Genomic DNA, 9,941 nt, shown 5'->3' with positions numbered 1-9,941 from the left:
TGCTTTGCTTTAGATGCTTTGACATGGCGTTGGTAGGATACCTGGTGATCTCTCAGTATCTTATAGGACACTTGCAGTTTATCTTTTTTCCATTTCCTCTGCTTTTCTACACTTTTGTCTAAGGGCACTAGTCTCACTGTTAAAGTGCTCATGTTATGCTTTCTGGCTTTTTCCCTTTAATTTTTTGTGTTATATGTCTTTTTTGTGCATGTAATCGGTTTACAAAGTGAAAAAGCCCAAAGTCCACCCCAAAGGGACTTACCATCTCCAACAGAAAACACTGTTCACAAACTGCTCCAAACAGCTCTATTGTAGTCCAGCCTTTACTTCCGTGATGAACGTGCGTCACTTTGTAACACACATTATAATGCTCGCTTAGCTGCTAGCATGGCACGCCCTCATACTCTGCTTCTGACTAGCTAGCAGTCCTTACCTAGGTACTGCGCATGTGCGACTCCCAACAAAGATGGTACAGAAGTGAGATGTCTCACTCTGTAGATAAAACAGAGAGCTCAACACACAGGGTGAAAAGAGGAACTGCAGCAATGTGCAGTACGACAAAAATATGGTGTTTTTTGAAAATTAAACCATGTAAACCTATTCTGATGTAACCTCTAAATACAATTATGAACCTGAAAATAAGCATAATATGAGCACTTTAAGCCAAGGTTGGGCTTTGACTTTGGGTCGCTTCAGTTTAAAAGGGGCAACAATATCAAGAACATCTGTGACAGTGGTATTAAACCGAGTAACTAGCTCATCTGTAGACAGAGAGGCGAAGGTTATCTCTTTAGGGCTACCAAAAGGACAAGCTATAATAAAATATATTACTCTAAAATAATAAATACAAATTTTTAAAGTCAGTAGAATCCAAAACAGTATAATAGAGCCTTTTGGTTGTATATGCACAAAATTAAGAGATTTTAAAGAGGTAATTGTTTAAATCTTGATTCCCTTCTGATGTTGGTTGTTCAGATTTCACTGCTACCTATTCACCTGTCAATCAAACACTGAGGTGACGTCGAGGCGACGTGAGCGTCGCAGATCACCATTAACCAATCAGAACTCAGAATTTTGATTCCGATTAATTATTACAACTTTAAATATCTTTTTCCATTTTGTGCAAATGCAGTCTTTGCCACAGTTTCCCTGACAAGTTAACCAACACACCCAGATAGGTACAGAGGTAATTTGTCAACAAAAGTTGTAGTTAAACACACTTCACATGCAGTTAAAAAATGCATAAGTCATATATTTCAGCTGTTTTGGCCACTAAAACCTGTATATATTTATGAAGAAGGAATGAGTGCATTTACAGTATCCTGACAGTACATATGAAGAGTATTCCACATACCAGCTCAGGTTAAAGTAACATGTACTGTATATATTCACTGTTAAGTGTATGCAGAAAATAAACTTTCCAATATTGGCATCAACCTTTTGTCATTATTGTACACAAGAAAAGGTGTACTTTTCAACAACAACTTAAAAAAATGAAGAAAAAAAAACATATCTGGAATAATGTTTGAATATTGATGTGCGTGTAAATGCACTTAATGATCCTTTGTTTTGGTTTTATATTTGAAGAAGCCCTTTGATTGCACATATCAAATATGTTGCCCTGACAACAGTATTTAGATTGAGAAAAAAAAAAAAAAAAGATTGCTCTGCCATGACCCAGTGTTGGTTTGTAAAAGCTGACATGAAAACATGATTACAGTTGGCAGTGGTAGACGAACACTGGTTAGTGGGATGTGTAGTTGTCCCTTCACAGACAGCAGCTGTTTTTGGACATCTTGTGCACTTAAACTGGTGGGGGAACTAAAGGAAATCCTACAAATAAAAGGCAACAGTTGACATCATTAATTTCATTCCAAAAACACAAATATACTGAATTTATATATTATAAGGAAAGTTTCTCTTTCTGTTGTGGTGTTATAAATATACAATATGTAGACGGTGACAGACAGCAAATATCTGTTTAAGATCTATGTACTAAATCTGACTCATCATGAACAAGCACTTTAGATGACTATAGAGAAATTCCAAATGTCATTGCTGCTCAGCAGATGAAACCAATCAAATTTGGTTATGTGGACAGGATGTAAAATGGCCTGGAAGCAAATCTTTTCCAAGGTGGAGCCACGCATAACTAAAAGATGTCACGCAGGTGATCCTGTCGTGATTATTTTGTGCTTGAGCAATCAGGCAAAAAACTCTGCATCCTCTTTGTTTTATCAACTTGATGAGTACTTTATTACTAATTGAAATCACTGTGTCAAACATTTCCTCTACAGTTGTTTTTCAGTCATGTTCTCAGTCTAAACACTCAGGCAGTTTGTCGTATTTTCATAAGTCCGCGTTTAAATAGTCTCAAGCAGGTCTGAGTGAAGTGAACCTTTGCATATTCTGAGTAAGTTCGTAACAATGAAATGGTCTTTCCTCACAGTTGTCAAAAGGGCTTTGATAAAAGTTAAGGATCACTATGGAAACAAGTGTGACAGTGTTCTACAATCCTAAATCTTCCATCATTTTCAGGGTATTTAAAGTAACCAAGTCAGTAAAATGGGTGTAAATATAGTGTCTATTGTTGGTGTGAAGGGGGGAGGATGATATGACACAGAAACACACTGTCAGAGTGTCATATCAGCAGGCTCGTGAACTGAAGGATATGCCTGAGAACAAAGTCTTTTATCAGTGATATGTGATTTTCTTTTCAAGTCAAGTACCGGGACGAGCAACGTTTAACCCTGAACCGAGATCAGCCTGATCGTCACCCTGCACTGAGATTAGCTGAAATAAATTAACAAATAATATATAATATAGGCTATATGTATGTATATATATATATATATATATATATATATATATATATACACATACACCTTGTTTTTGTTATGAGTCATGGAGGCCAAAATGTAATGTAAATAACCAGCGTCTGTTATCATGACCACTAAAGGTTAAAATAACACATTATATATACATGACATGAAACTCAACTGAATACAGGGAATGTTGGAATCATTGGACATTTTGCAGCATTTGCAGGATAAATGCAGCTTTTCAAAGCCAGCATCACTCTTTCAGTCACTTATCAATGTGTTCAAAAAGGTGACACATTTTCTGTTTCATTGACTTCATATTGAGCGAACAGTGTACGATACATGGCTTTGTTTGTACAAAGTCACACAATTTTAGGACAGTGCTGCAGAACAATGACAACATTGTTCACTCAATATGGATGCAAACACCCTCAAATCAAAGCCATTAAAGTTGTTTAATCCAATGTGTTGCAGTACAGAGCTAAAACAATAAAAATATACAAAACTTGACAAGGGCTCTGGACTGGCTTTTTGAGGCTGGCAGGTTATTTAGCTGTATCAAACCACTTTCAATATTAAAGAAGTATCCTGAATTCCTGCTAAATGACAGGCAGGCTGGCGAGTAAATAGATTCCCTCTGGTTTGAACATTTGCTTAATTTAACTCAGCTCTTCCATGTTGCCATCCGTTTCTCTCATCTCTCCTACAGTTCCATTCATCAATCCACAGAAAGAGAAAACAAGGCACTTTGTTCTCTTATCCATCCATGTTAAACATGTTCTGTCTATTGCAGGGTACTCCTGAGAAGACATCACCTTACTGTGGAATAGTTGTAGAATTTCAATTGAAAAAACCTAAATAATCCAGTGTGAGTCTCTGCTATAGCGACGTGATGCATATCATCTCGTCTGTTAGGTCCTCCTCGCACTTCAGAGCAACGTACGGCTCCTCGTCGCTGTAGTCATGGATACTGCTGTCTCTAAGATGTGCGATGGCATGTAGGTCCGAGCTGACGCTCGCTGTTTCCCCAGCATTGCCGTTGCCCACACTCCCGTTCAGCAGGTTACTGGCAGCGCTTTCCATCTCATCGATGGTCATCTCGCAGGCGTCTGCGATTTCGTGTTTCGTCACTGCCACAAACCTGGGGTCCCTGGCGAATTTCCCCAGACCTTCAGAGATCAACACCTGAGGACAGCAAGTAAAACATAATCAAAGCTGAAAAGATGATTGTAACAATAAATTCACATCAGAATTCACCTAAATGTGAGATTCTGGAGGTCACAGGAACATTTATGGCTATCTGAATGTGTGTGTGTGTGTGTGTGTGTGTGTGTGTGTGTGTGTGTGTGTGTGTGTGTGTGTGTGTGTGTGTGTGTGTGTGTGTGTGTGTGTGTGTGTGCGCGCGTGCGTGCGTGCTACGATTAGCTTGTTGCTCTCTGGTTTGATATCATCATAATTTGACATTTACACAATTATCAAGAGCTTAGTATTAGAAAGTATTGCATTGCATCCCAACTCTAATTCACAAATTATAATAAAAGAGTGACTGTGATTTTTATGTCAGTCTTAAAACTATCATACCTCCACAGACATTTCAATGAAATCTTAAAGTGGTCTATTGTCCTTATGTTTGAGGTTCATGTTTTTTACTCACAGCCTCCACCACACTGTTGGCGCTGCCTCTCTTCGGCAGGAAGTGTGAGCAGCTGTCTGCAGGTAACTGCAGAAGTGATGGAGAGTGGCTGGGATTGGTAGGACCGTCCTGGCCGTCTGTATACCATGAACTCCTCTTCACTGCTCCGGGGATGCTGCCGATGCTGCCGGGACTACGCCAGTCCACCTGAGTACACACATGCGCACACACACACACACACACACACACACACACACACACACACACACACACACACAAAGGCATTTTTAAACTTCAAGTTTTGTTACAAGACACTGATCGAGATGCTTGTTTAATGAAGTGCTGGTATCAGGTTTGTTGATTGATATCCATCAGAGGCTTGATAAGAACATCAACAGTAAAAATAATCATAAACTAATTGTATTTCTGGTATTTCTTCTGTCTTTCTTAGTGCTAACGCTAGATGATCTGTGGTTTATCTTAACATGCGGCCTTTTATCACACAGTGAACCAGACCTGTATGAGTGGTGTGTAGCACGGCGAGCAGTCATGGCTGATGGGTGAGGCAGGAGGCGTGACCCAGGAGCAAAGCGACCGCGTAGGGGACAAGTGGTGAACTCTGCTCGCATCGATACCAGCCACTGCCATTACCTGAGGTTCAATCAATTAAGGCCGACATTTTGGGGTAGGGAGAAGAGACAAAACAAGTTGTATTTCTAGCTTTGTAACAACTGCATTTTGTGACAATACTGTATATTCATTCATCACGATATTTACAAGTGTGTGTGTGTGTGTGTGTGTGTGTGTGTGTGTGTGTGTGTGTGTACCTGTTGCTGCACCAGGTGCAGTGGAAGAGCTGTACAGGATGGAGAGGGAGGAGCGCCTTCCTGACTACTTTTTCTGCGAAGACACTCAAAACTGAATGTTGGCCTGTTGGAGGCTGTGAGAACAAACAAGAACCAAAAATGATAACTCTCTGGACTCCAACTATGGTTACTTACAGTATTCAAGTATTCAAGAATAAATTTAGATGAAACACAAGATAAGCTAATTTTACGCACAATTATAACATTCATATAATATAATACGATACTAGATACTAATCTAATTCATCTTTTACTTACATTAGTACTTATTTATTACAATTAAGTTACCGAATCGGAATGCCAGTAACACAACTTGGTTAATTCAATAGTGAATGAATCAGCCCACTTTATCAATATGTGCAATACAATTATGAAGGAGCTCCAACAAACTTTCATCTGAATAACACGTAAAGTTGTTATACATTCAATCTGAAGTGTCGAGGAATCTAATTTATTCTCAATAACTCAATCACCTCGAGGAGAGGGTAAAATCCATTTCCTGGGTGACCGCCTGCCATCTTGGTAGATGGGCAGTTGGTCATCATCATAGTAACCATCAGATTGGTGGTCACCCTTGGAAACCTCGAGGTTAAAGTCTCCCTCTGCATCATGGTGTTCCTTGTTGGGCAACCTGTGAAATGAAAAGATAAAAAAACATCACATCTTTATCTTAGAGGCCCAAAGAATTATTTCAGTGTTGCAAAAAAAAGAAGTAAATATGTAACACTTATATAATGAATAAAGATATTTGGAGGGGGAAAAAGTTGCAAACAGGTGAGTTTATTGTTATTATGTTGTTACTGGTGAGCATGTTGCAGGTGATGCACCATAAACCACAAGTGCTCATTTTGGATAAATTATCTGCCATTCAAAAAGAGAATACTTTAATACTATCAAGTCCTATTAAATGTGCTGTAGGTAGGATTGCAACGATCCAGGACTTAGCCAAAAAATTTTAACATTGACAACTTCTCAGTCCCTCCCCCCTTTCTGCAAAAGCCCAAAACGGTCTCTTAAGCCCCTCCCCCCACAAGGGAGAATGAATGCGTGTGAATGAGCAGTGATTGACACGCAGTTAGACCCCGGCCCTGATTGGTGCATCTGAACAGGGAGCGGTGGATTTTTGCAAATCACACTACAGGCTGTAGGTGGTGCCAGAGGAGACAGATTTCTTTTTTAAATTACCTGCTTCATGTAGTTCTACTTGAACATAGGGTCAGTTTCAGCAAATATGACATATTTTATAAGTCTTACCTACTGCACCTTTAACAAGATACAAACATGGCAGCAGTCCACATGTGGTGCATGTGGCCACTGTTGCATTAAAGTGTTTTGTTGTCAGTGTTTCTTCACATCCTTAGACTGACAGCTGCCGTCACAGTACCTGTCCTTTGGGAGCATGATGTCGTCTTCGTGAAACTCCTCCCCGCTGAAGTACTCTCCCGAGCCTCGCTCATCATCGCTGTCCCCGCCCCCTGGCTCTTCTCGGCGAATGGTGGGGTAGAGCCCACCGCCACTTTCTGACCTGGCATCGAAACATTAAAGACGATGAGCACAAATATTAATCAGTGCACGTTTGACAATTATACTACATGTCCCTATCATTTTGTCTGCTGTTTGTTGGCGTTTTTATGTACATTTAGTGCATATAATAAAGCACACACAATAATACAGTGAAACACAAATTTTACTGAAACATGAGGCCCTAAAGCTGCATTTCATTCACTATCACAGGCTTTGAAACGCACACATTTCCGAAGCTTTCGCAGCATGTTTTTGTGAGACACCCACCATAAACAGCTTATTGTGAAATGAAGCTAACATCATGCACATACCTAATGTAGGCCTCATAGTAGCGTGTCCTGCTCCGAGGAGAGGAAGTGGGCAGTCAGACAGACAGGATTATTTGCAACAGGAGAGCAGGAAAGGAATAGGAAGAGAGGTTGCATGCAATGACAAAAGACAAGATGACACAAAATTAAGGTGCTTTCAAAAATAGATTTTTGTCCAGGCTGAATAGTACCTGAATGGTTTCACTACTTTACAAACTTTCTGTCCCAAAGCATACAGGGGGAAACTGTAGTGACATTACATGTAATATCCCAAAGCTTTTTTTGTTTTGTTTTGTTTTTTTCTGTTTATTATGTTAAGACAAGTATATTTGTAGAGCCCAAATCTCTGAGAACATAAGGGAAAGCACTCCCTCAGCAGGAGAGGGGTATTAGGTGATATTGTTATACAAAAGCTATTTGTTGTCATGTTCATTACTACCAGGAAATGTCTAAATTTAAACATTACTCGCTGCAACCTTTGGGACAGGAAACAATTACCCATTAAGATGTTCTTGTGCAAACAGCTGTGTGGGCAGATATTTGCACTGTGGGGGGATGAACAAGGTTTTACGTGGAACAATGACATCCCGTCATGCTGAACAGGAGGCTCGGGGGTAGTTTTAGAATGGGTTTCTATGGAACATGTCCTTTATTTCCAATTGTTCTTCTTCATCTGTTGGGAGTTTCAAAGGATAGTTGGCAGTGCAGCCGGGCTGGCTTCACTCAATATCACAATATTGCTAAGAATATTTTAAGATATTCATATTCATGTCAGAGATCTGAGACGATGAATTAATAATATTGAATTATCACCCAGTCCCACAGTATAGTTTATCAGCTTTGCTCCTCTGAAACTGCTGAAAACTTATCAAAAATACTTTGTTTCTTTACTCAATTACATTTCTATGTCAGGTCTTGAATCATGTAAAAATGTGAGCATCAAAAAATAGATTATACATCTGTAACTATAATATGAGATGCTTCTGAGGCTGCTTCGGTTTACGCAAAAGAAGATTCTCCTATAAAGGGGAACTGCACTGATTGTACGCAGGTGTTGGGGAGTACTAATGGGGCGACGCCTGCGAGCTAGTTCAGGCAGCCAACTCGAGCTGCACCGCTGTACACACACGTGACATGCCTCACTCCCCGTATCATTTACCAAACACACCCCCTCAATCTGGCGGTCTATTTAAGCTGTACAATTTCCCCATCTCTTCCTTGTCAATGCTACTGCTGCCCTGCACCTGTATCGCTGCCTGCTGTTAGCCCCACCACCACCCCAGCATCCACCTGCAGGCTCCGGCCAGGCGGAAGCTACTTTATTATCACTCCCAAATAGCTCATGTAAACCCAAACTGCGTGGAGTGATGAGGTTGGAGTCTGGCCGCCAAACACAATGTTCTGCTGTTATAATAAACATTTCAATTGTGAGTTGTCTGACTGAACTGCATATGTATTGTATGAATCCATTCTTCACTGACCTTGTGGAGTGTGACTTCCAAAGTTTGCTCTTGCTGTCAGTGGACACTGATGATCCATTTTTGGTGGAGGACGGACGGTCTTGCCTTAACAAACACTTCTGCTGCCTCCCATTGGTCATGGAGAAAAGTGAGGGCACGTTGGCATTGTTGAGGTTGGCATTGGAGGGTATTGGCGATTGATGGCAAGTGGAAATACAGTGAGGATAATTATACGGATGAGGAGAGTGATAATGATGGTTATACAGGACGGGTGAAGAGTTCATCTCTGTCTCCCCTCCTCTGTCCACATTGCTGGCTCTCCTGCCTGTTTGGGTGGGTTCAGTTGAGGCACTACAGAAGGGCAGGATCTGTAGCGGCCGCTGGGTGACAGTGGTTGGGTGGCAGTAGCCTTGCTGTTCAGCACTGACCTGGTTGACATGGTTCCCAAAAAGGCTGCCGTTACGCTGCAAAGAGAAACCAGAAACCAATGAGGCCTGAATTGAGACAAATAAACACAGTAAGCTACAACTCACAAAGATAAACAATGTTTACATCAGTGAATCTCAACCAGGAGTACACTCATCATACACGGTCAATCAAATGTTTCAAAAATACCTAAAACAATGGGGTGAACTATTATTAACAAAAGACTTGGCCATGTGAATCCAGCCCAGCTCTACACATCTTCCTTCTGTTTTTCATACTGAAGATCAGTAGCCTAGAAATCTAGACACACCCTATCCGCAGCAAATGTAATTTGCAGCCACATCTTGATGTGGGTCTGGCTTGTCAGGCTAGAAGATCAGAGCCTGTTGTTAATAATAGCATTTATACAGTTACCCCTGAAAAAAGTGTACAATATATTGCATCTCATATCTGAATGTGAACCAGGTTCTTCTCTGCATTGTATGTATGTGTAAGATGCACAGTACTGCATGAAACTTAATGATGAATTTCACTCTTTCAGTTCATGTGTTCTCGTGTAAAGATAAATAATACTAAATAATAACAAAATTAAAAAACTAAATTATGTAACAGCACAGCTACTTGGCTTTCTGGGATCTCTGAAACCAAATTTAAAAAAAATAAACACACCAACAAATCTTCAAGGATGTTTACCCTGTAGATTTCCTCTTCTTCCTCTCTATCAACATTTACCAGCCCTGCCTCTTGCAGGTCACAAGATATGGCTCGCCGGATCTCTGGTCCAATGTCATGCAGCGTGCGCAGGCCGGCCTGCAAAGAGAGCAGCTATAACACCAGACCTGCCAGCCATCACAGGCTTTTTAATGTACATTTGTATCTCTATCTGGTTGAGAATAACGATG

At 40.5% G+C, this 9,941-nt stretch overlaps 1 protein-coding gene and 1 long non-coding RNA gene across 21 annotated transcripts in view; both read right to left on the bottom strand.

Moving 5' to 3' along the window:
- Positions 1-3,066: 3,066 nt before the first annotated feature.
- cacna1db (calcium channel, voltage-dependent, L type, alpha 1D subunit, b) overlaps positions 3,067-9,941 on the bottom strand; it is an 85,115-nt gene continuing 78,240 nt past the window's right edge. For 18 of the 20 annotated variants that reach the window (XM_036007733.1, XM_036007737.1, XM_036007742.1 and 15 more), the window contains 9 exons: positions 9,733-9,849; positions 8,635-9,077; positions 7,157-7,183; positions 6,706-6,846; positions 5,795-5,952; positions 5,283-5,395; positions 4,972-5,106; positions 4,477-4,662; positions 3,067-4,007 (listed from right to left, as the gene is read on the bottom strand). In XM_036007733.1, coding sequence (XP_035863626.1) covers positions 3,702-4,007; positions 4,477-4,662; positions 4,972-5,106; positions 5,283-5,395; positions 5,795-5,952; positions 6,706-6,846; positions 7,157-7,183; positions 8,635-9,077; positions 9,733-9,849 — 1,626 coding nt within the window. In that variant the 3' untranslated portion in view covers positions 3,067-3,701. Of the gene's footprint in view, positions 4,008-4,476; positions 4,663-4,971; positions 5,107-5,282; positions 5,396-5,794; positions 5,953-6,705; positions 6,847-7,156; positions 7,184-8,634; positions 9,078-9,712; positions 9,850-9,941 lie in introns of those variants that run through there. The other 2 variants (XM_036007734.1, XM_036007748.1) reach the window with 2 other exon arrangements.
- Positions 7,891-8,625, bottom strand: LOC118496357. The gene is made up of 3 exons (XR_004898909.1): positions 8,201-8,625; positions 8,032-8,169; positions 7,891-7,991 (listed from the first exon to the last, which is right to left on the bottom strand). It is a non-coding gene; the product is annotated as an uncharacterized LOC118496357 (long non-coding RNA).

This window comes from Sander lucioperca, chromosome 12 (genome assembly GCF_008315115.2).
Source record: "Sander lucioperca isolate FBNREF2018 chromosome 12, SLUC_FBN_1.2, whole genome shotgun sequence".
Classification (NCBI taxonomy): Eukaryota; Metazoa; Chordata; class Actinopteri; order Perciformes; family Percidae; genus Sander; species Sander lucioperca.
This window is presented reverse-complemented; position numbering and strand designations above follow the sequence as displayed.